This window comes from Astatotilapia calliptera, chromosome 15 (genome assembly GCF_964374335.1).
Source record: "Astatotilapia calliptera chromosome 15, fAstCal68.1, whole genome shotgun sequence".
NCBI classification, from domain to species: domain Eukaryota; kingdom Metazoa; phylum Chordata; class Actinopteri; order Cichliformes; family Cichlidae; genus Astatotilapia; species Astatotilapia calliptera.
Window position 1 is genome coordinate 34389962 of NC_137436.1, and position 26942 is coordinate 34416903.

The 26942-nt window shown below is 43.0% G+C and overlaps 1 protein-coding gene across 4 annotated transcripts; it reads left to right on the forward strand.

The window, feature by feature from the left end:
- The first annotated feature begins 152 nt into the window (after positions 1–152).
- LOC113037257 (protein bicaudal D homolog 1-like) lies at positions 153–25506 on the forward strand. 4 transcript variants are annotated; one of them, XM_026194139.2, is made up of 11 exons: positions 153–386; positions 8193–8405; positions 10193–10348; positions 12833–13137; positions 13376–13550; positions 15228–15722; positions 17824–18002; positions 18260–18638; positions 19299–19493; positions 21069–21220; positions 22029–25506. In XM_026194139.2, the coding sequence occupies exons 1-11, from the start codon at positions 153–155 to the stop codon at positions 23032–23034; spliced, it is 3489 nt and encodes a 1162-aa protein (XP_026049924.2). In that variant the 3' UTR covers positions 23035–25506. The 4 variants fall into 4 exon arrangements, with proteins under 4 accessions (XP_026049924.2, XP_080146185.1, XP_080146186.1 ...); XM_080290059.1 differs by having other exon boundaries at positions 10196–10348; XM_080290060.1 differs by having other exon boundaries at positions 153–371.
- Positions 25507–26942: the final 1436 nt, after the last annotated feature.

Sequence of the window (26942 nt, forward strand, 5' to 3'; positions counted from 1 at the left end):
TGTGAAAGCCGTGGATGCTCGCTGGTGCTGTTTGAGTTGCAGGACGTTGGGACTCCCCCAGAGGAGGCGGTGGGGCTTGTTTTCTCCCTCTGGCAGGGCTCTCTGTTCGTCCGCCGCAGGGAAGAGAGGGCAGAGGGAGGGACAGAGGAACGATGGCTGCCGGAGGAGCAGGATGCGGGGATACGGTAGAGGAATATCGGGCCGAGGTGGAGCGCCTGACCCGGGAGCTGGCGGAGGCCAACCGCGAGAAGATACGGGCGGCGGAGTGCGGACTGGCGGTTCTGGAGGAGAACCAGAGCCTGAAGCAGCAGTACGCCGACCTGGAGGCCGAGCAGGAGGCGCTAAGGGTGGAGCTGGAGCAGCTGCAGGAGGTGGGGTCAGCAGGGGTATGACTCCTTACTCGAAATCCATGCACTGATCTGATTAGCGTGAGGCGTTTCTGACAGCACCTTCTCACCTGCACCCGCTGGAGGATGTTATGAGCTCACAGGGTGGTTCATTAAAAAGCCTGTCTGTGCACACTTCACCTGTAGTCACACCTGCTGGACATGCCAGCTCTTTAGCCAATATGGCTTAGCTTGTCAAAGATTAAAGACAGTACTGTAATACAGGCTAGTTGCTTTATGCTCTTTATTTAATCTGTTTTTAAATCAAGTCATTATATTTCACACACTACAAACTTTCTGGGCAAAATACTAAATTCCCCTCATACACCCACCATTTCTTTATATCATGCTTCCAAGGAGTCTGGTTTTCTTGTCATTTTTAACTGGTTTCAGTAGTTCTTAGCTTTCTCATGGGCTTTTTTGGACAATGTCAGCTTTTTCCACTCATCTTCACTCCAGTCCTTGTACCTGACGATTTTCAGAGGAATGGTTTTTGTTTTTAAATCCATTTAACACTGACTTATGAATCATTCGAACATGAAAAGACACCCTATGACTACACATAACAGGCAACTTTTCAAAGAACCAGTTTAAATTGTATCTTTAGGAATTTGTATTGCAGGCTGCTGGAAACAAAACACATTATTATTACATAGGCTGGTACTTTTATGGTGCTGTTGTTGAGCACTCACAGGACTTCCTGCTGCAAGTCTCATTTACTCAATCCCATACATACGCATTCAGTGCTTTAATCTATGCCCAAGCATTTTTTTAACATTCACTCACACTCAAATTCCAATAGATGCATCAGGAGCAGGCACGGTGGTTAGCACTGTTGCCGCACAGCAAGAAGGTCCTGAGTTCAATTCCACCATCAGGCCGGGGTCTTTCTGTGTGGAGTTTGCATGTTCTCCCCGTGTTTGCGTGGGTTCTCTCCGGGTACTCCGGCTTCCTCCCACCGTCCAAAGACATGCAGCTTGTGGGGATAGGTTAATTGGATAATCCAAATTGTCACTAGGTGTGAATGTGAGTGTGAATGTGAGTATGAATGGTTGTCTGTCCCTGTGTGTTGGCCCTGCGACAGACTGGCGACCTGTCCAGGGTGTACCCCGCCTTTCGCCCTATGACAGCTGGGATAGGCTCCAGCGCCCCCCGCGACCCTGAAAAGGATAAGCGGAAGCGAATGGATGGATGGATGCATCAGGAGCAGCTCAGGGTTCAGTACATTGTCCAAGGTTAATTGTGGGCACAAGTAGGACTGGAGGAGTCAGGAGTCAATCCACTGACCTGCTCCACCACCTGAGCCACACCTGCCCATTTCTTTGTTTGCATCTATGGAAAATGTCTTTAAGAAATAGGAAAAAATACAATACAACAACGCTGAAACCTCATAAACCTGTTTGCGTTTGTGTCCATATAATGAACATGAGATTAGTATTCACTCTCCTTCAATCTCAGGGTAAATCAGAGAGGTCTACATATTAAAGTGTCCTTGGGCAGGATACCAAATCCCCAAATTTCCAGTCCGTCACTGTCTGAGTGGCAAAGTTGAAGCATTTATGGCAAAGAATAAAGGGCTATATCAATGTGTGAATGTGGCTTTTTGTAGAAAAGCACTTGGAGTGGTCAGTAAGACTAGAAGAGCTTTATATAAATCTCAGTCAACATACCAGATATAGTAGCAGTGTCCAGGCTGGGCGAAGTTTCTCCATTTAGAGTTAAAAAACGGTGCAGGCTACACTTCTGGTTGTCCCCTTCTTTTTAAGTTTCAGCTTTGCAACCATACTCCCCATGGACTTTGGTTTCCTTCATGCTAGTTGGCAGGTGGTGCAGTGGTTAGCACTGTTGCCTCCTGGCAAGAACAACCCCAATTTGACTTTGTGGAATCTTTGCGGAGTGTGGTGTGGTGGAATTTCCATGTGTTTGTCCAAAGACACGTAATTAACCGGGTTAGGTTAACTGGTGATTAGGTGTTCACTCATAATCGACTGGTTTCTGTCTCTCTGTGCTAACCCTGCATCAAGCTAGTGGCCTGTCCAGGGTGTACACCGCCTCTCGTGTTATTGGGACATTTCACCACGTGTAGGTTGTTTGTCTTTCAAGACTTTTAAGTACTCAGCTTTACTACTCAATATATTTTATAGAATTATGTAATTCTGCATGGGGTTTTTATCCACACTGGAGCTTAATGGTGATAATGATTCACCTCCAGTGAGTCTCATAGTCAGTCTCAGGGATAATTTTGGGATTGTGTAATTTTTCTGACTTACATTTATTGGAGAGCTACTGTATGCTAACACCAATCTGCCAGTTTGTGAGAATGTGTATGTGTCCATGCGACTCCATTAATTTAGAGAATATTTAGGTTTCTATAAGGAATTTCTTAAATTCAAGTGACCAGGCTACATCTCTACTGCATCTGTTTCTCTTCTGTCTTCTTTTTAAAAATACATTCAGGACAGAGATGACCTACAGGAGCAGGACTGAATCCATGATTCATTTTTGTGTTTTTTACAGTTTGTCTTGATGCATGCTCAATCATCTAGCATGCATCAAGAAATTCTAACCCACTTTGGCAAGGACAGCCTAAATGTGTATGTCAGTATGAGCAAACAGCACGTAAGATGGTGATTACAGGAACCACATGAGATTCAGCCTCAGATGCAGACAGAACAGAATCAACTTTTTGGGATATTGTACAGTTGTTTTCATTGCTATGAACAGCAACAATTAAGACTAAGTTAGCGTGTACTAATAGCAGCACAAGTTAGCATTGTGTTTGTTGTCTTCAGGTTGCAAAAAATAATTCTCATGAAATTTTAACTTTTTGGAGCTAATGTTTAGAGCAGGGCGATATGACCAAAAATATTTATCATACATTTGAAAATTTGCGATAACGATATAACTGACGATATAATTGACACTAGACAAAATACTTTACAATTCCTCAACTTTATTAGTGCAAAAAAAAACAAACCCCATCAATGTATTTTCACTTAAACAAGCAGCTTTTTTTAAGTGCATTAAAGTTATAGAAAAATGTAACAGTGCAAATGCAAATTCCTTGGTGACAGTTTAAACAAAAGGCATTTCCAGTGGAAATTGGCCGACATATCCTCAGCATAACCATGTATAATATCCACAAAACTTAAAAAGAGGTTATACACACACAATACGGTAATATTATGTTGAAGCACAGTACGTATCACTCCGCGAGGCTCCGCCTACGATAGCCGTAATGCTCCGACAATCCATCAAGCAGTGTGGGTTCATAGCTTAGCAAAGTCGTACTGAAACATTTGACAGATTTTCGAGCGCCGTGTACATAAAATCATTTCCAGGTCAGTAAACACAACCAGAATTCATACATAAGGCACACGGGATTATAAGGGGCACTGTCGATTTTCAGAAAAATCAAAGGATTGATTTTAAGTGTGCTGTATTTTCCAAAAAACACGGTAATAACGACGGCCCGCTAGCATGCGCTACCAAAAATAGTGCTTTGTTGTGTATCTGACGGATGAAAGCCAAACCAGTCCCACACCACTGAAGTTGCAGCATTTTTACAAACCAATTATGGTTCATCCGTTTCATTCAACGATCCACTTTCGCTCTTCTCATTCTGCATCGCCGCCATGTGCGTATGTAAACAAAGGCACTGCGCATGCGCGTTTTACCCATATTCTATGGCGATATTTCATTTTCCTATCGTTGCCCAACATTATACCGGTATTACCGTGAACGGTATGATATAGCCCAGCCCTACTAATGTTGTTTCCTATGACCATGCTTGAATAAATCCACTCCTAAGTGTTAATTCAGGCAATCCCTCACACATTTTAAAGTTTGTGTTAAGTGGCCCAAGAACACAGGAAACCATCCTGGACCAGGACATCACTGAGATTCTGGACAGTCGGAGGTGCAACCTGGCAGTGTCAGATGCAGTGAAATATGACGTCCCTTAGGTGTTCTTGCAGATTTAGGTCAGGCAAGCATGGGGGGCAGACATTGTCATAAATTCATTCATCCTCCAGGACTGCCTGCATGCTCTCATCCAGGGCTGCAACTATTCATCGAGTAAATAGTATATATATAAATATAAAATTTAGCATTTAAGTTTTTTTATTGTTTTTTTTTTCTTAACAGATGTCTTATGCTGGTAAACTTTAAAACATTGCAACTTCTAAAATGGAACCCAATTAGCAGTTCATTCTGAATTTTTTTCTCTTTTGAATATTTGCTATTACCCATCAAAGGTTGATTCTGTTCATCTGTACGTAGTGTTTTCATTGGGGGAAACGTTTCGTCACTCATCCAAGTGACTTCTTCAGGAGACTTCTGGAGACTGAAGAAGTCACTTGGATGAGTGACGAAACGTTTCTCCCACTGAAAACACTATGTCCAGATGAACAGAATCAACTTTTGGAGATTTACTTACCTGGATGATTGAGCATGCATCAAGACATTCATTATTGCTCATCAATAAAACAAAAGTATTTCTTATCTGATTATTCGATTCATTGATGGAATAATTGATAGATTATTTGGTTACTAAAATAATTGATAGCTGCAGCCCTAGTCTCCTCACATGAGGGTATGCATTGTCATGTCCGTGGAGGAAACCAGGATCCACGTCACTAGCGTAGTCTGACAGTTAGACCTAATAAGATGACCTAAACCAGCTTATTTTAGCGTAACTAAGGGATGAGTCAGGGTCACTAACTATAGTGACCCTGACTAAAAAGCAGAGAGTGTGGAACCAGCTCCCAAATCCAAACTGGGAGCTGGTTCCACAGAAGAGGGGCCAGAAAGCTGAAGGCTGTGCCTCCCATTTCACTGTTAAATGTTCAAGGAACCACAAGTCAGCCAGCAGTCTTAGACTAGGGTAATATGGTACTATGAGATCTGTGAGGAGACTTGAGATTTAACAGGGAGTCAATGAAGAGAAGCCAATTTGGGGGAAATATGCTCTCTCTTTCTAGTCTATATCAGTATTTTGGATCAACTGAAGGTTTTTCAACAAGTTGTAGGGCAGCCCATTAATAATGAATTACAGTAGTCCAGCCTAGAAGTAATAAATGCATGAACCAGTTTTCAACGAATGATGAAAGCGGATATTTCTAATTTTAAAGATATTGCTCAAATGCAAGAAAGCAGCACGCCCATGTTGGGATGACTTCTTTGTGTGTGTGGCTGCTGAGTTCCTATCCATCTACCTGCACCTGTGAAATTAAATTAGTTGCCTGAATTGTATTTTTTGTCACACTTGACTTTTGATAGAAATGTAATTCCATACTCTTCCTATCGTTTTCCTACGGTGTGCCATAAGGTTCCATTTCGGGGGTTTTACTGTTTCTGTTAAATCTGCTCCCTATGCAGGACATTTTAATCATTGGTATTTGGATGTCATCACTATCATTTTTTTATACTCACATAATACAAACAGGATATCTGTAAGAATATGCACAATGTACAATACTTGCAAAAGTCTTCTTATTTATTCTTCAGCACAACCTGAACACTGTCAGGCAGCTTTCTGTGATTTCTGGAAATAATACTTCAGGAATAGGTGTCCAGGGTTCATTCAGATCTCTTTGATGTTTCTGTCTTTTTCCTTCATTCTCTGTCAAAATGATGCCACGCTGCTTTAACAATGTTGAGGTCTGGGTTCTGGGCAGGGCATTTCATGACTGATGGTGTTCTTCTATGTCCCTTTTCTTCTATGAATGTTTTTTATTGCACTGGCAATGTTGTTGATAAGGTGCTGGTTAACAGGTTTGCACAGTAGTGTTAAGGTTTTAGGCAAAAAAAGTACTCTGATGCTAAGAGGTCAGAAACAAACACCGCATGTCTTTTAATAGTCAGCCTGAGTGAATGGGATATGTGACAAGTGAAGCAGAGGGGAAAATGCAGTGAGTTCATTAGTGTAGCTGATGAGGCTAAAAACAGAAGGGGACCGAGTGCAGTTATCCTCTGTGATGTCATGCAGCCAATGGCACCCCTCCCTTTATAGTCATCAGACACTGCCATCCTTACTCACCTAATGTTGTGGGATGGATCCTTTCACTCTGCAGGTGCTTTGGAAGAAAAGTCTTTATGCTGGCAAAAATCAGTTAGTAGAAAGTAATTCTCATCCAGGAGGAGCTTTGCTTGAAAATTGCTGAGATATGATATATATAGATATATATAGATATATAGATCGAGACGCTGCAGTGACTTGTTTTTGGCCTCTATTTCTGATCTCTGTCAGTTGTGGAAGGAACAACCAAAACTCAGTTGCTCTTAAAAACAGCCTGGAGGTCTAAATGATGCATGCCTGGACAGGGTTTCAAAGCATCCGCACAAAAATGGAGAGGATGTGATGAATTATTCATTAAGTACGGGCCTATGATGAGTCCAACCCGGTGACAGCTTACTGTAACACATAATGATGTTATCTTGTTAAGCAACCTCAAGAGATTTGGTCACAGCAAATGCTTAAAAACGACTTATTTTTGCATTCTGAAGTCAAAGTAATTATGATGGAGGCAAAGAAGGTGAGGTAGAGTCATGTGAAGAAGAAAGTAAGCCCTCGTTCACTTTAAGGTTTTATTTAACAGGACTTAATAAGACTTCTGGGCCCAACACTGCGTTTAATAAGGCTTTTGTGTTTTTAACATGTTTTAATGCTTCGTATCCTGTTCTATTTAATCTCAAAAAGCAATACGTGTCATTTAGACCCCATTCCCACAAGACTGCTCATCAAAGTCCTACCATTAAGTAATGCTTCAATCTTAAATATCATCAATCTAGAGCTGTAGCTATCAGTTATTTTAGTAATAGCATCACACTCATTTTAACAATTCTTAACAGAGATGGATTGATCTAGGGCTGCAAAGATTTGAATAATTTGAATAGCTTTATTATAAAAAAAATCACTTTTGCAACAAATTGGAATGTGAAGAAAAGTGAACTTCATAGCTGCTCCATCCACTGCCATTTGTTTCATACAGTAAATGTACAGAAGTAAGGCTGCATTAAAACATACAGAGGAACTGTCAACTTAGTCTGATACAATGTTTAAATTAGGTCACTTGCTGAAGGCTCACGGCAGTAGTTAAACCATTGCCAGAACTCAGTTCAGCGTCAGATACTGTTGACCATAATATTTTATTAAAGCGATTAGAGCATGCCGTAGGTATTACAGGTACTGTGCTGCAGTGGTTTTTATCATATTGATCTAACAGACTCCAATTTGTTCATGTAAATACAGAATCCTCTTTATACACTAAGGTTAATTATGGAGTTCCACAGGGTTCAGTGCTAGGACCAGTTCTGTTTATGTTACATACGTTTCCTTTAGAAGACATAGCATATACTGATGATACCTAACTTTATCTGCCCATGAAGCCAGATATCAAATACCAATTAGTCAAACTGAAGTAATGTCCTAGAGACAAAAAAGAGCTGTGTGACCTTTTATTTTCTGCTTCTAAATTTAGATAAAACAGAGGTTCTTGTACTAGGCCCTAAAAATCTTAGAAATATGGCCACTAATCAGATACTTACTCTGGATGGTAAATAATAAATAGATAGTTAAATGGACCGGGTCTCATGTAGCACTTTTCTATTCTATCTGGCATGCATTACCTTGGTCTCTACTAATTGCGTTAAAGTACATGAAACAATATAAAAATAAAGGATAAAAAAAATCTTGTTAATCACTCATGTATCATTTATACAAGGTGAAAGGGACTTTCATTTTTGTACCTTTCTCCCCAGGTAAAGTCAAGAGAAATAATCCTTTCCCCTCCTGTCCTGTTCCAGGCATTCGGCCAGGCATACTCCACCCAGCGTAAGGTCGCAGAGGACGGGGAGAACAATGAGGAGACACTGCTGCAGGAGTCTGCCACCAAGGAGGCCTACTTTAGGGGTCGTCTCCTGGAGCTCCAGTTGGAACTGAATCACAGTCGAGTGGCTGCCTCCAGTGCACAGGCTGACAGCGAGCACCTGAGCAGCCTGCTGCAGGAGCTCAGGGAGGTACGGTACAATCATAAGGCTCTCATATTTAATAGAGATACTTACTCTGGACGTTTAGACTTATGGATAACTTGATAGAGTGTTTTTAAAGTGTCATCAAAATCATGATCATGGCATGTTTAATAAGACTTGAAATTCGATCACATTCTCATCAAGAAAGTGACTACCGAGTTCATGGACAAGGGGCTGGAAGGGCTGTTTTGTCAGAGACTTCAGTACAACCAGACTTTAAAAACCCTTTACATACAGTCATGACCAAAAGTTTTGAGAATGACTCAAACATTGGTTTTCAGAAACTTTCCTACTTCAGTTTTTATGATAGCAATTTGCTATGATTTCATTACTCCAGAATGTTATGAAGAGCGATCCGACGAACTGCAAAGTCTTTCTTTGCCATGAAAATGAACTTGATCCCAAAAAAAGCCTCCACTGCATTTCATCGCTGCCATAAAAGGATCTGCTGAGATCCTTTCAATAATCTTCTCGTTAACACAGGTGAAAATGTTGACGAGCACAAGGGTGAAGATCATTATGTCATGCTGACTGAATTAGAAAAGCAGACCGGAATTGTTAAAATGAGTGTGAGGCTTGAAATCATTGTTCTTCCTGTTAACCATGGTTACCTACAAGAAAACACGTCATTGTGCTGCATAAAAAGGGCTTCACAGGCAAGGATGTTGTTGCTACTAAGATTGCAGGTAAATCAACCATTTATTGGCTCTTTAAGAACTTCAAGGAAAGAGGTTCAGTTGTTGTGAAGAAGGCTTTAGGACGCTCAAGAAAGTCCAGCAACGACCAGGACTGTCTCCTAAAGATGATTCAGCTGTGAGCTCAGGAATTGCAGCAGGCAGGTGTGAGTGTAACTGCACGCACAGGGAGGCGAAGATTTTTGGAAGATGCCCTGGGTTCAAGAAGGGCAGCAAAGAAGCCACTCTCCCCAAAAAAACCATCAGGGACAGACTGATATTCTGCAAAAGGTACACGGAGTAGGCTGCTGAGGACTGGGGTGAAGACATTTTCTCTGATGAAGCACTTTTCCAATTGTTTGGGGCATCTGAAAAGGTAGGCGCTACCATCAGTCCTGTCTCGTGCCAACAGTAAAGCATCCTGAGACCTTTCATGTGGGGTGCTGCTTCTCATCCAAGGGATTGGGCTCTCTTAGTATTTTGCCAAAGAACACAGCCATGAATAAAGAATGGGACCAAAACATCCTCCAACAGCAACTTCTTCCAACCATCCAACAGTTTGGTGAAGAACAACACCTTTTCCAGCATGACGGAGCACTGTGCCATAAGGCCAAAGTGATAACTTAAGTGGATTGGGGAACAACGCACTGAAATCTTGGGTCCAGGGCCAGGAAACTCCCCAGACCTTAATCCAATTGAGAACTTGCGATCGATCAATCCTCAAGAGGCAGGTGGACAAACCAAAACCCACTAATTGTGACAAACTCAAAGTGTTGAATATGAAAGAATGGGTTGCCATCAGTCAGGATTTTGCCCAGAAGCTGATTGACAGCATGCCAGGGCCAATTGCAGAGGTCTTGAAAAAGAAGGGACAACATTGCAAATACTCAAAACTTTTAACCACGACTGTATATGAGCTTCATTCTCCATTTTTTTTTATGTCAGTTTTTCATGGTTTTGTGTGGAGATATACTGTAATCCATCCTTCACCTTCCCTCTTTTAAAAATTTCATCCTGCAAACTCTAAATACTGGTTACATTACCTTCCTTTGTGAGAACTGTGTCATAAGCAGCTCCAGCTCTCATTTTGTGCTGTCTTAGCAGAGCAATGAGATGTTGGAGCTACAGCGGACCCGAATGCGAGAAGAGATCAGAGAATACAAATTCAGAGAGTCACGGCTTCTCCAGGACTACACCGAGCTGGAGGAGGAGAACATCTCTCTGCAGAAACTGGTGTCAACCCTTAAACAGAGTCAGGTACAGACAGTGCTCAAGTAACGTCGTGAAACTGTTTCAAAGTGTATGTATGATGCTGAAGGTCATTAGACTTTAGCGCTGTCTTTGACTTATTAGCTACAGTTACCAGACAGTTATGTATATTCCCTGCTGGCTCAGATGTCAATCAAAGGTGTACTTATCTACTAAGAGGTCCAAAAGTTAAAGAAGCACAATTCATCTAGCACAAAGAAAAGATTACCCTTCTATGTCCCTAGCTGCCGCTGACAGCCCTCTGTCTTTCTGTATACTTCTTTTCTGTGTGACTCTGAGAATCCATCCATTAGTTAGTGTTCTTACCCACTTAACCAGCAACAATTGCAGGGGAGTCAGAAGCCTGTCCCAGCTTTATACCAGGTATGCCCACGCAGATGACAATATGTGGTCAGGCTAGAGCAAACAGGTGGTCCTGGGTCCAAAACTTCCAGGGCCTTTCTGCATCTGTAGATTTTCTCCTTGTCATCTAGTATTTTATCACAATCCAAACATATGGATATAAAAGAAATGAAGCACACAAAGTGATTTAGAATATGGGCGAAGATGAGATTTCTTCATAATCTCCGATTCATTTCACTTTCCTGTGGAACTTCCAGTTTGACAGGTAAGACATTAAGAGTAGTCAGACGCTGAGCATGTGCAGCATTTCAGTATTCATCCACTGTCAGGCCAATGTCTGTGGATTCACTACATTGTATTATGGAGAATCTTCAATCAGTCAGTCACTACAGTTGGTTTTTCTACCTGTTCAGTGTTAAATGACTAGGAGTGGTTCTCCTCATATTTACATCACCGATTTTTTTTCTGTGGCAGTCTCTGATTTCAGGTCATCCTCTACCTCCCTTACTTACGGTGTCCCTCAAGGTTCGGTTTTGGGGCCTTTATTGTTTTTAATATATCTTCTTCCCCTCCAACATATATTGAGCCCCTTCGAGGACATTTCCCATCACTGTTATGCTGATGAAATTCAATTCAATGATTTTCTTTTTCATTGAAACGGAGCAAATCTAGAAGATACCATCCTGTGCTCAATCAGTCGCTGACTGGTCCGGCGTCCCTCAGCTGGTTCAATAGACTTCCCGCGGAAGTAACCACAGGTTCCAACAGCAAACCATCTGTGTGGGTTACCATGCTTGAATTTGCTTGACAGGAGGTTGGTTCCCTTCTTCCAAGGCCAGGGCCTGTAACAAGAGGTGTTTTTGTGTTTGCTGTGCTGGTGCAAAGGTGAAGGATTGGAATCAGAGATAGAGACCCTTTCTGGCAGCAGTCATAATGAGAAATGTCAGCTCTGCCCAACAAAAGTGATAATCTAGAGATATTGGTGAAAACTCAGAAAGTATACTGTGGTGTAAATGAGACGCGGCGGGTCCAGGGATCATAGTTTTGAGCCATTTTATTTAAATCACATCACACCACAACTCCCACCAACCCCCGAGTCCCTGTGTTTTAACTCGGCGGGCTTGATTAAGGATGCCGTGCAGGTGCGTCCACCCTCGCTGCACGGCACCGCAGACCACGCCCGACCACATATACCGTCAGTGCTCACTCATGTTTTTCTGAAACATGGTTGAATCAGTACATCTGAGACCAATGTGGATCTGCCTGGTTTCACCCACATATGGGGAGATAGCTACTGGCAAAACAAAAGGTGGGGGTTTGGCTTTATTTGTGAACTGTCAAGGAGAAGATGTTCAGAATACTTTATTGATCCCTAGGGGATTTATGTTGGTTATAGTGCTCCAGTCCAAACAGTAAGAATAACAGACAATACAGGAAGTAAGAAATAGCACAATATATACATTTAAGTCACTTACTGATTAATATCTAAATAAGAAAGAAGAGCATGTGCAAAAAGGGTGTAGCTATTGCAGTATACAGTGTGTTAGGTGGATGAGTTGTACAGGGAGATGGCCACAGGCAGGAATGACTTCCTGTGTCGTTCAGTGGTGCTTTTTGGTAATCTCAGTCTCTCACTGAACGTGCTCCTGTGGCTAGCCAGCATGTCATGGAGTGGGTGGGAGGAATTATCCAACATTGGCTTTATCTTGGACAACATTCGCCTCTCCGACACCACCTTAAGAGAGTCCAGCTCCATCCCCACAACATTGCTGGCCTTGCAGATCAGTTTATTGAGTCTGTTAGCATCAGCAGCCCTCAATCTACTGTGGCATGTGACCACAGTAACAAAACCTGCTTAGCCTGGTGAGTGATACCAGCAGCAGGAGGAATGTGTTTTTTACAAAGTTGGACCTACTTGTCACTCTGGGCATCAACATGCCTATCTAAGCTGAAGTATTTAGGTTTGCAATTGCACAAAATATATGCATAAAGTTTAGAATAAATATATATTGTGTTTACAAACATTTCAAAGCAATTTTGATTTTAATATATATTAATCACCTAAACAATGTAGCAGCAACTCAAAATAAAGGTTCATACATTTGAATGTGAATGTCCACTCTTGTTCAGGTGGAGTATGAAGGCCTGAAACATGAGATCAAAGTTCTGGAGGAGGAGACAGAGCTGCTGACCAGCCAGTTACAGGATGCACTGCGTTTGAAGGACATCTCAGACGCCCAGCTGGAGGAGGCGCTGGAGTCTCTGAAGAGTGAGCGCGAGCAGAAGAACCACCTGCGAAGAGAACTTGTTCACCACCTCAGCATGTGTGATGTGGCCTACACTGGGAGTGCAAATCTAATATTCTCCTCAGCACCGCCCAGTGGCACTGCTACCCCAACTACTCTGCTCTCCCCAAACACAGAGGAGCCAACAAGGTGGATATCACACCTACAAACACAGGCACACAGACCTGTCTCCTCGACCCAGTGCATTCAGACTGTAATCTGCAGAAATGGGAGAGTAAGGGGGGGTGCAGCAGTTACTAATTGGTCACTGGCCACAGCTGCTTGTGTTCAAAGGTCGTTGCTTACATGAAGTTGCTTTAAAACTTTTCTTCTTACTGTTATTGACACTATAGCTTGTGACAAGACACTTTCTGCTCTAATCTGCCAGATGTAACGGTCACCTTCAGAGTGGCTCAGGACCAGTGACGGCTGTGGGCTCAGCGCTCAGGGCTAATGGAGAGTGCAGAAGGCAGTGTCTGAAAACTGAGGGGGCCGCCACATCAGACCTACTTACTGAGATGAACCTGACAGAGATTCAGAAGCTCAAGCAGCAGCTGATAGCGGTACGTTCCAATGATATCATCCTGACATGTAGACTAAGGAAGACAGTCAGTTTAATAAATGTAATAGTTTATGTCAAAGTAAATTAATTTACTTCTACAACCGCACCCAGTCTGCTTCACATTACCAGCAGTGAGTCAGACTGCTTCGTCACCAGTTCTGTTCAAGGCATTTAGGAACAGGCTTTTTAGGAGCAGCCAAGCCGTGGACTGTTTGGTGGTCTCAGGATCTCGTCTCTGCTATTTGGAGATGATGGTTCTGTTGGGTTCATCTGCCCCCAGCTTGCACTGGAGTGCTGTGCAGCTGAGTATGAAGCAAGTGTGAAGAGAATCAGCACCTCCCAGTTTGAGCCCGTGGTTCAAGACCGGGAAAGCACAAAAATGCACGAATTTAAGGATGTTCGTGAGTGAAGGGTGAATGAAGCAGGAGATAGAAAGAATGAGATCATAGATATAAGCAGAAATTTGCTTCCTCTGAAGTAGGGTGTGGAGCTTAGAGTAGAGCTGCTACTTCCCCTCATAGAGAGAACCAGGATGCCTCCTGAGCATCTCGTGGGTGAGGCGTTCTAGGCTAGAAAAGTGGCAGACCCAGAGCATGCTGGAGAGATTTACTGACCCTGGGGGGATTAAACTGAGCACAAAAAGTGTTTGTTTAATATGACTAAAAACTGTGAGGATGATAAATAAGCTTTTGAGGAAAAATGTAGCATGTACTTTTTGAGGAAAAATGTAGCATGTACTTTGAATAAAAGTACAAAAAACCAACAACAAAAAAATCAGCTTTTCTTTGGATGACATAACTAATAATGCTTTAAGAAGAAATATATCTGGCTATTATTCCTGTTTTGCTGTTATGACTAGAGATGCACTGATGTCTTCACTCACTTACATGCCAACAGTGTAGCATGTGGCTCGCTGCTGTGCACAAAATGTGCATGAAACACACCGGTTCATAATTGGTCTTCTGGGATAACTGTTCCTGGCTGAAAACTGGAAATCAGTGCATCTGTGTGATTCTCAAAGTAAATTGTTCTTGTGGTCCCCAGGAAGCCCAGTTAGTAAGAATGTATGTGAAATATATCAGTGAGATAAGGGCTAGGCTAACAGCTAACGTCCACCTACGCTTTAGCCACCAACAGCCAGTGGCTTCCAGGTTGCAGCTTGCTGCTTCTGGGTTTGTTTGCACAGTTGCTGATGAACTTTAGTTTGAATTAGTGCTGGACAATCTCATTCTGGTGGCAGACAAGGAAACATTTCTAGGTGTCGCTTAGATGATGATGGTGTCAAACATGGACACAAGTATACACGGCCTTGGCGGCAAGTACCGGCTCAGAACAGTTTCTTCCTGAACGGGTTCTAATTCACATCTTCACATCAGTAGCAGCGTAATCTTTGGTTTTCCCCTTTTAATACGTTTAGATATTAAAACGATTTTTTCCAGAAGATGGTCAGATTGTGATATCTGTGCTACTGTCACTGAATTACTTCCCATTTAAATGTTGTGTTTTTATTTTCATTTAAACAGCCTCTCAGTTTTTTCAGAAATGGGATTGTGGTTGCACCTCTTATCTTTTTACTTTCTTACAACGATTATGTTGACATCACTGTAACCTCAGAAACTGCAGTTTATTAAGTCACGCGGGATACGGCTTTCCTTAATCATGCACTTGGCTTCTTCAGGTTGAACATGAGAAAGCAGCACTGATGACGAGCCTGCAGGAGTCCCAGACTCAGCTGCAGCACACCCAGGGGGCCCTAACTGAGCAGCACGAGAAGACCCTCCGCCTGAGCCAGAAAGTCTCTGCTCTCCGCTGTCTTCATCGAAGGGTCAGCCAGGAGGCTTGTAGCAGTCCCACCTCTCAACTCAACTGTGAAAGTCTGCTGGTGCTGGATAGAGACGATGAGGCTGAGGAGGAAGGAGAAACTGCAGAGGAGAAGAGTAAAAGTCTGGTATTTTCATACCAAACTCCCAGTCTGGAGATCTTGCAGTGCAAGTACCGTGTGGCTGTGACAGAGGTGGTGGAGCTCAAGGCAGAGTTAAAAGTGCTCCATGAGAAGCTTGCTCAGTGTGTGGAGGGAGCTGTGGAGGAGAAGCCAAGGCAAAGGAGTCGGCTCCAGAAGCTGGAGAGGCAGGTTGCCTCTCTGGAAAAGAACTGCCGGGAGGGACGGGATAAGGTAACAAAGTCATACTGCCTGTTGTCATAGAGTCTGTTTCCTCTCCTCTCCTGTGAGTCTGTGAGAGTGAATGTTTCACATTCTCTATCTTTACACTGTGAACTTAATGTGAAGGTAAGATTAGTTTTGCCAGTTTCATGAATTTGTGTGTTGAGTGAATGAAACCTAGCGGATTGTGTTTGGAGGCCCTCTGCAGAGAGAACTGGCCTCCCTGTCTATCAGACTCGGGGTTGGTGGCTGCGGGAGGACAGGTGGATGTGAAAGTATCACTTATTGCTTTCCAATGAATGTGGCTGCTGTTGTCTTTCTCTGAGAGGAGTGTTCAGTTCAAACAGTGTTCAGCTGTCTCTTCACAGATTTATATAGGTTTTTACAGTGGTTATACCAGCTAAGGCAGGATGGTGATGTCAGCTACAGAGTGCTGGTGACACCAGCTCCTGCAGTCATGCAACAAACGGGCTGCAAACCTGAAAACTGATTTGGCAAAGTTGTAAGAATAGTGCATGAGAATAAGGAAGTCGGCTCACAGATAGGTGGAGGAAAATGAAGGTAGTGGACAGATGGGGAATGAAAGCTGAAGCCGATATGCAGTATGTTTGAATGAAAGCAAAGAGATGGTTCTCTATTCCAGTTCTCAGATACTGAGTAACAGGGTGACACATTTATTATCTCTGTTCTGAAGGGAACAGCATTTGGTTACGAACAGCTAAGTAAACAACAAAGAGTTCATGGAAAGGATGAGGACACTGAGTAAAGTAAGGGGAGAAAAGCACTTACAATAATGTGGGTGAAGCACAGATATCAATGGTAAAGAGTAGGCTCAGTGGTAATGGTAGGAGCAGACTGGAATATACCAACTATCCTTCAGCTCATAGCAATGAGAAGGGTTTGTTTAACTCAGGGGTAGAAAACTCCAGGCCTCGAGGGCCGGTGTCCTGCAGGTTTTAGATCTCACCCTGTGTCAACACACCTGAATCAAATGATTAGTACATTAGCAGGCCTCTGGAGAACTTCAAGACAAGACTTGACAAGGACATAAAAGCCAAGCGGGAAAAGATAAGGGAGGGAGAGGGGAAAAAGATGCGTCCACCTCCACCAAGAGCCAAGAAAGAGAAAGAATTTCACTGAGAAACAACTTCTGGGACATCAATCAATATTCTGCTTTTTGTTTTTTGGGGGACTACAATTTCAGTTTTGTTTTTTTGTTGTTTTTTTATTTTATTTATTTATTTAGGACAGTGCATGTTAATGAACATAAATGTAAAAAAAAAAAAAAATTACATGAATGTAAACATGCCAGATTATAGCCAAAGGCTAATTTCCATCTGTTGTCCTTAAACATAAAAAAATAGACATAATAATTCATAAAAATTCATCATTCATTCATAATAAAAACTCCATCACCAAACTTACACATACACACCATTCTGTTCCCAAATAAAACATTAAAACTATACAACTCATACATGATCACACACTTGATTTGTCCATAACCAGTTTTTAACCTTTGCCTTAAACAAATTGAGTGTAGAGCATTCTCTAATGGGTTGAGGAAGACTGTTCCACAGATGGCCTCCCTTAACAGAGAGGACGTTCTGCCCAAATGCTGTCCGTCTGTGGGGTATAAACAAGTCTCCTCGGATTGTAGCTCGAGTGGTCCTGTCTGAGCTTTCTTTATGCCTAATGAACTGCTTTAGTGGTGGTGGAGCAAGGGAGTGTAAGACTTTATATATTAAACTCACTCTTTTAAGTTTCACTAAGTTATTGAAGTTCAGTAATTTATGTTTTTTTTTAACACATGACAGTGGTGGTGGGAAGTCGGTTTTTTGTCAAGTAGTTTTAAACTTCTTTTATAAATGTTTTCAATAGTTTTAGTGTTGTTGGACAAGCAAGTGACCAGGACGTCAAACAATAGTCCATATGAGAGATGATCATTGAGTAAAAATAAGTTTTTGCAACATTCATATTTAAATTATTACGTATATGATTAAAATTTCGATTATTAAATTTAAGTACCTGGGACACTTTATTTATGTGTCCCAGGTACTTAACAATTGTGCATATGTTAATTTTTTCTCATTTCCTTCTCCTCTCTTTTCAGATTTGTAGCCTGGAGTTTGAATTGCAGGCTGTTCAGTCAGCAGCCAATGAGAGCCAAGGGGCACTGAACGCAGCTCAGGATGAGCTGGTAACCCTGAGTGAGGAGCTCGCCCAGCTCTACCACCATGTCTGCCTGTGCAACGATGAGACGCCCAACCGTGTCATGCTGGATTACTACAGGTGTGACTGTTTTACTGCTCTTAGAGTATCCATGGAAATTCAAATAATAAATAAAACCACTCACATCATAGGTGTGTTTGTCTGTTCTATAAAAACTTCTTTAAAAAATAATATCATCTACGAGAGGCCTGGGAGCTTAAGGGTGAGGGTTTGGTGAGCATTGAGCTGTTTGCTTGCTTTCTTTTACTTGATGTCTTAGTTGAGAAAGCACCTATGACACTAAAGGTTCTGTTCCATTATCTGTTCTATTCTTCCAGACAAGGCAGGGGCCTCAGGGGCCTTAGTTCTAGTCTCAAAGCCATGTGTACAGACAACAGCAAAGTTCTTCTCACACCACGCCTAGCCAGACGGCTTGCTGCTGTTGCTTCAACAACCTCAACTCCAGGAGAGTCGCGGACGCCCTCGGAGTCTCCATCCAAAGAGCCCTTACATGGAGGGAGCCGAAGAGTGGAGAAAGAGGTCCTTCAGGTGCCATCTGAGCAGAGCCTGCCACCTAGCACACCTCCAACCCGCTCACCTAGCATCAGTGCCTCTTCATCATCATCGTCATCTTCATCGCCAGCCATGGAGCCTGCTGGTGAGCTGCGCAGGGAGCCCATGAACATCTACAACCTCAGCGCCATCATTAGAGACCAGGTACATCTGCCTGTACCTCCTGATGTGCTGCTATATTGCCAAAGGTCTTTTCTCATCCCTACAAGCATTCAGGTGTTCCAAATACTTCCATGAACATGGGTGTATAAAATCAATCACCTGGGCATGCAGACTGCTTCTACAAACATTTTTTAAAGAAAAGGTCCTCACTATTAAATATCCCACAGGCAGCTGTTAGTGGTACATAACAAAGTGGAGGCAATCGGGATCAACAGAAAGTCAGTCAGAAAGTGGTACGCCATATAAAATCACAGAGTGGGCTCCGCGGATGCTGAGGTGCATAGTGGCTGTGGTTTCCAACTTTCTGCCGAGTCAATCGCTGCAGACCTCCAAACTTGTAAAGATTAGCTCAAGAACAGTGTGTAGAGAGCTTCATGGGATGGGTTTCCATGGCCGAGTAGCTACATCCAAGCCTTACATCACCAAACACAATTCAAATGCTATAAAGCACGCCACCACTGGACTCTAGAGTAGTGGTGACATGGTCCAATTCATGTTCGTGTGAAGGCAGATGAGCAAATACTTTAGGCAATATAGTGTTAATCGTTGTTCCTCCTCTCTACCACCTTCTTTTCTTCCGGCATAAGATGTGACACCTCCAGTGGTTTCCTTTTTTCTTATCTGCTCCTGTCTCCTCCCCAGGTGAAACACCTACAGCGGGCAGTGGACAGGTCACTGCAGCTGTCCAAACAGAGGACTGCAGCCCGGGAACTGGTTCCTCTCTTGGATAAGGATAAGGAAAGCTGCATGGAGGAGATCCTGAAGCTCAAATCTTTACTCAGCACCAAGAGAGAGCAGATAGCCACTCTTCGACTGGTGCTCAAGGCTAACAAACAGGTGAGTATGGAAACGTGATGGTTAAGTTATTATAGGCAACAATATTTCAATAATTTTCCATTGCTGACATTTCCCTACGTGTATTTAACAAAAAAGTAAAACCCCTCAGAGAGTTTTAAGCACCAACCCAACAAGTAGTGACATAAGCATGTAAATAAATGGTAAACGGACTGATTCTTATATAGTGCTTTTCTACTCTCTCATAGACAGTGAAAAAGAAAAGAACTGTTGGTTTGAATGGACGGAGCAGTTTGGTTTTTATGCTTAAGTGCTTTCTTTCTAACAGTCACAGATGCCAACTTCCCTTCTTCCTAAAAACTGGTTCTTGGACTTCCTCACATGTTGGCCATGTACATCTCACATTTGCTTTCTTCCTCTCCGTTATGCATATGAAACATATAAATGATATTTGCAAACAACTGATTACTGCTGTCCACTGCTAAATATTCTAGACAAATAGTCAAGGAAAGTCATTCTGAATCGGTATGCATAATATACACTAAAACCCCTGTTATACGAGTACCTACTTGGATCAAGGTCATAGTACCTGATACCAGGTACCTGCTCAGCTGGGGTTCCAAGCGATTTGAGCAGGTACTAAAATGTGACTTCATGTCAATTGGCTGTCAGATAAGTGTCCATAAGAGGGTCCTGGAAACCCTATTGATCCTCTACCTAATCACACGAGCCAAGGTGTGAAAACAGGTGTGAATCACAATCAGCTAAGGTTTTGGATGAACCCATTGTGAAACCTAGCCCCACCCTATCATGTGATTTACTGAGGTCAAATGACCCAGGATGTGAGTGGGCGTTAAGGCGTCTGGGAAGGATCTCAAAACTGGATCATAGGTGGCAGACAGTTGGTGTCATAAGCCACCTCCTCTGTTCAAAGATGGTCGCTCACAGTGGACATAGATGGCTTCTTTTACTCCTCTTTCAAACCATCTGTCCTCTCTGTCCAAATTGTAAGCATTGGCATCCTCAAAGAGTGACCTTTGACCTTTAGATGCAGATGGACAGCCAAGTGTTGTCCTATGGAGGTGGCTCTTCTATGTTGTGCCATGTGTTTATGAAGTGGCTGTTTGGTTTCTCCAATGTAGAGGTCTGAGCATTCCTCACTACACTGTACAGCATACACTACATTGTTAAACTTGTCTTTGGGATGAACCAGTTTTTGTCTGACTGTGTGGCTGGTCTGAAGTACACTTGGATGTCGTGCTTTGAGAAGGCTCTCCGGAGTTTCTCTGACAAACCTGCTACATAAGGGTTGACAGTATTGTTCCATTTGCCCTTCTGATTCTCCCTAGACAGAGGAACCTCTTAGGGACACTCCCAATAGGGCTTGAAAATCTGGAACTCTCCACAAATTGCTTTTAGAACTGAAGAAGCTTCTCGGATGAGAGGTGAAACGTCTTCAAGAAACTTAAAGTCCAGATGATTTTCTTTCCAAGCTTTTTAGACTACGATGAACCTTCACAGACACTTCACAGTAATTCAAAACCAGTTTATCCAAGTAGGTACTAATGGAAAAGGGGCTTAATATACAGTCACTAATATGTCTGTGTGTTTAACTAGACAGCAGAAGTGGCTCTGGCCAACCTGAAGAGTAAGTATGAGGCGGAGAAGTCCATGGTGACCGACACCATGACAAAGCTGAGGAACGAATTAAAGGCCCTGAAGGAAGACGCCGCCACGTTCTCCTCTCTGCGAGCCATGTTTGCTACCAGGTCAGAGAACAAAACAGAACATACTGAAGCACAAACATTTCCAGAAACTCTTTGAGAATCCATGTGTTGGGTTAGTGTAGGGGTGTCGAACTCCAGGCCTCGAGGGCCGGTGTCCTGCAGGCTTTAGATGTGTTCTTGATCCAACACAGCTTATTTAAATGGCTAAACGACCTCCTCGACATGTCTTGTAGTTCTCCACAGGCCTGGTAATGAACTAATCATTTGATTCAGGTGTGTTGACCCAGGGTGAGATCTAAAACCTGCAGGACACCGGCCCTCGAGTCCTGGAGTTCGATACCTGTGGGTTAGTGTGTCAGGGAAAGCCTCTAAAGAATTTAACCAGGATGTAATAAGAAGTCCAGTCATTTCTCTTTCCAAGCTCCTTAGGATTACCATGATCTGGATGACCGAGCACCCACACAGACAACCAGGAATGTACTTCATTAATGTACTAATGTACATCACAGCCCAGCTCTATTTCTAAAGACAAACGGTCCAAAAACTCAGCTTTGTGTTTCCTCTCAGTCAACAGACTTTGTCATCTTAAAGAATAGGTTGATATTTCATGCATTTACATTTTCCTCATTTTACTTGTTTCAGTCTTTACAAATGCTCCACACAGCACCCAGCTGCTTTTATCTGGAGCTTATTAACTAGCATCACGTATCTTTTTCACCATACTCAAACTTAGACATTCCACCAGGTAATGTGTAGCTATCCAATTAGAGTGCAAACATCATCTGTCTTTCTTTCCACATTTTACATTTTAGTTCATTTTCTACACTACTCAAATGTCTGCTTTGTGCAGGTGTGATGAGTATGTGACCCAGCTGGATGAGATGCAGAGGCAGCTGGCTGCAGCCGAGGATGAGAAGAAGACTCTGAACTCTCTCCTGCGGATGGCCATCCAGCAGAAACTGGCCCTCACCCAGCGTTTGGAGGACTTGGCCTTTGATCAGGAGCAGTCCCATCGCACCCGGGGGAGCAGGTTGACCCGTGGAAAAACCAGCACCCCCAAAGTAAGTCCCTCGACTTTGACTACAGCCTCCAATCCTGCTCAAGGGTCCAGTCCAGCTTTGGCCCCTGGCAGCCTCCCTTCTATCAGCCCCACACCAGCTCTTCGCAATGATCCCTCTGACCACCTTAGCCCAGCCACTGCGGCTCTGGCCTCAGCTACCACCTCCCTCACCTCGCACGCATCCCCTCACAGTCCGTCATTACCATCGGTTGCCTCGCTGAGTGGCCCTCCAATGCCAGGGAGCCCCCCTTCTCTGGAGCCCCCCTCGCCTCCTTCAGCACAGACCCCACCCTCAACCCCTCTGAGGGTTTCTCACTCCCAGTGGACGGTTGGGGTGCGGACGTTTGTGGTCGACTCCCCCAGTTTCAGCGCCAACATCTCCCCTGCTCCCGCTCGCCCCTCAGGCCTATCCAGGCACTGCACTCCACACACTCACACCCCTCCTCTCTCCCCCACTACCAGGCCCACCCAGCCAGGATCTGCTCCCTCCTCTCCCTATCGGTCCCCTGGTCTGGGTCTCAGACGGTCCACGTGGAGCCCCTCACCTCGAACTCGTCCCCTGCCCAGCATGACACGCTCATCCGTCCTTTACACTCCCTCCTCATCCTCCCCTTACTCCTTCCCTTACTCCCCATCTTCTTCCCACAGCTATTCATCTGCCTATTACAGCTCCCCTTCTGCTTTTACCCCCTCTAGCTCCTACCTCACCTCTGGCACCTCCACTTCCTACAGCCATTCCTCACACTACACGCCCCTCTACCCCAGATTCTACAGCTCCTACAGGCCCCGGGAATGACGCTGTACTGCAAGTCTGTCAAAGGCTACTGCACTGAGCTCCCCGTTTCTAACAAACTGCAGCCCCCATAACGCTTCTCTTTTATCACCTAAGAGGGGGCTCACAGAAAGGAGGACAGACTGGTTTCCCGTTTCCTGTGCCTAAGCCGTGGCCAGTGGGTTCTGAATGTTCAGTGACTTTGCTCAGGGATTATATGGAGCACAAACGTCCCCGCCTTCTTTTATTCTGAGACTGCTGACTGGTTCACAGGAGGACATTAACGAAGACTTTCCAAAGTTTTTAGCATTTAGATGAATCAGGTTGACTACACATTGACTGGACACTTACATGTTTAGATGGGGCTCATGACACATGAAACACTGTACTCTGTATTCAGTTTAATACTCACATTGATTGGTAGTCTGTCTCATATCCTCTAAACCGACACATTTTTGACACAGAGGAAGCAGTGTTTTTGCTGTGGGTCCTCTGTCCTAGACCACGGTGAAAATCCTCATGGCACAGATAATGATGCATAGCTTGGGCACTCAGTTACTCTCGTGGAGCCCACAGGTTGTGTGGACAATTGTCTACAGCTGCTCGTTTTCATTTCCTTCCCTCGCTGCAGGCCAGTGTACATTCTTGGGACACTCCTCCCGTTGTGGTCTTCTTTGTCCAGGGTGTTGCCATGATAAAGCTCATCCCTCAGTATTTTTTGTTCATCTCTAGCAACACCCAGTGTTCTTTTTTATATATAGCCATACACTCAGCTATGCATGTTCACTGTCCCTCCGCTTGCCTTTGAAAGGTCTGTGTAATTGCAGTTGAAGGCTGTTTGGAAGGTTTGGGATGGAGAAAATCTTTTAAGATGAACAGGAAGCTGGGATGAGGGACCTTAAACTGTATGATCACCGTATGATCAGTTGATACTATAGTATACCAACCGTACCATCTCATCTCATGTGTTCTTGTAGCCAACACACAGTTTTCTGGTTAAGTTTTTTTCCCCAAAGATTAGAGTTTTCGTTAAAAGGAATTTTTCTTTTCTGCGCAGTACTCAAGGCTGCGTCAGGCTCTCCAACCCATCAAATTTCAGATTTGCCTGAAACGATTCAAAGGGAAAGATACACTTCTGTGTGTTTCTTTTTGTCCATTTTTGGTCATTTTAGTAAAAGTCATCACATTTTGTGGCAAAAGAACGAAATGAAGGATGTTTTTCCTGCTGTGAAATGTCAAAACTGCTCAAATTTGACCTGAACAGTATGTGAGGGTTAAACAATATGAATTATGTGCCTTGTATACGAGAAATGTACAGAATACAGCAGCCCCCACCTTCAACACTGTGCTCTCTACAGGCCTCTAAATCTGATAGCAGAGACTGGACATCCAAATATTTTAGATTTTTCAAGGATCCATCATTCCAAGACCAATTTATAGTCTTTACCAGATATTTACCCTAAAAATGAATAACCTAGCTTAAGTTAATCAGTGTTCATTCCTTTAAGGATTTTTTTTGAGGAAATCCTTTTCTCTGCATATTCTTTTTAAGAAGCGCTGACCCATGAACATAATCACAGAACACACTGCATGTATGGCATGGATATATAGGGAAGAGCACATTAGCTATTAACACATTAGTTAGTAGATCACTGTGTTGTTTTCTTGGAAAGCTACCATATCCTCCAGAACCATCATTGAATTCTTTCATGTATTTATTTTCCCTAAAATCACTTTTTCTGTAATATGCTGTCATAGACACTGAGCGGAAGTGATTAAGCATTACTCTGACTCACTCCTGTCATGGTAGACTTGGTTGTAATGGCATGCCAACAGTGTAGCATCTGTAAAAGAATGAATGATTTCAGCATAGCTGAGGGCTCACCTCACCAAAGTTAGTGAACCTGACATATGTTATTCAGCCTGGCACGAGTCATCCTGGAGCTGGATGACCTGTAGCATCATGGTGTGGTTTGAACTGGGAGAAGAGACTGGCTAAACCGAGTGAGTGAGTGAAAAGAAATACGCTTGTTAATCAAGGTTGATATCTGTTTTGAAACTGGCCTCTTGTGTAACCACTTCTTGATTGACAGATGATGTGAAGCTTCTTGTGATGTGAGTCTACTGACAGTTATTTTGAAAGATGCTTGACGGGCCTTAAAAATTCTGTTACACCTGATATCTCAGCAGGAACCAGCTGCACGGTACTTACAGTTTAGCCTGCTCTGGCAGCTTGCCTTCACCTGGACACAAACAGATAATGTGCTTCCTTTTACATGTTACTCCTCCTGTACCTCAGGCTAAAATGCTGTTCTTTACGTATTTGTCTTTGGCTTGGATTACTTTTAGTCATAATACTTTTTTTGGTCTGGATACTGTTCGTGAAAAAAATCTGGAGCCAAAATGATCAACTTTGTGTGGCCTGTCACTTGCTTTTTAGATTTAATTGATACTAAAAACAGTCAGAAACATAAATAAATAAATAAATAAACGATTTGTTTGTTGCAGTGCCATTCATTGACAAAGCGCAGAGCCAAATAAACCAAGGAGCACCCCTGGGGTGTCAGGCCTTCAGCACACGCACCAGCAGTCGCCTTCTTTGGAGTGAGGATGTCTGAGTCCTCGTGTCTTTGTTACTTAACCATAACGTACAACAAAATGTGTCGTGCACTAGCATACACACTGAGTATTCACACGCTCGTTAGACTGACTCACAGTCACAGCTTGGCCTTCTACAGACACCTGCCCTCAGCATTGTTAGTCTCTTCTGCCCATTGACTGTATGACAGCCTCCCTGTAAGGCCAGTTTACTGTGCTGGGTTTAGCATACAGGGCTTACAAAATAGAGACACAGCTTTCTGAGGTCAGTTCTTCAGGCACAGAGGTCACTCACTAAGGCACACAATAACAGTAATGTTTCCACACTGGTTACATGTAGCAGATTAAGAGAACGTCAAATCTTATCCACTGCGGTCCTTTCATTTCAAACACATTCACATTGTCCTGATCTAGAACAGTCATACTGCATTTCCTTCTCCACAAGCGTTCAGTTAGTTCATTACAGAAGTCATTTAATACATAAATATGTTTAGCTACTGTAAGCTGGGAAAAAGCAGACAAAAAATGTGATTTCTTACTCGTGTTTGTAGGGCTGTGTGCCAAATCATGCTCCAGGAGACAACTGTGTAGAAGATCACAGCAGAACAATGCTTGTACTGTTTTGTAGTCATGATGAATACTACAATTTGATTTCAGTGCAGAAGTGAACTAAGTGAAGGCTACAGGAAACAGGGAAAGCCAACAGTATTGTCAGCAACACTGCAGGTTTATCACTCAGAGACATATTTACCGCGTCATACAGTATATCACTTTAGTTACATCGGTGAAGCCAAAGAGGACACATGTTGTCCGAGTTAAAGTTAAAAACACCTTCCCACTTTAACCCGACTGTGGTACATGTCCTCTCTTTTTTTATGCAACATCCTCCGGTGATTATTAAACACGCAGGACTGCCTTTCAAGTGATTATTTTCAAATGGGTTTGATGTTTGAAGGCTCGCAGTGACAAAGTAACTCGACCCAAATCCGTTAAAGCAAACATAACGTTTTCTGTTTAGAAAATGTAAGAAGTAGAAAGTACAGATATTTGTTTAAAAACGTAGGGAGTAAAAGTAAAAAGTAGTCGAAAATGAAACTACTCGAGTAAAGAACAGATACCTGAAAATTGTACTTAAATACAGTAACAAAATATTTGTACTTTGTTACTTCCCACCCAGAAAGACAAGTTACAGTGATGGGCAGCATGGCTGTCTGCGGTCACAAAATCGGTCCTGGCATTTTCAATCCAGATGATTGCTCAAAGATATATATATATATATATATATATATATATATATATATATATATATATATATATATATATATATATATATA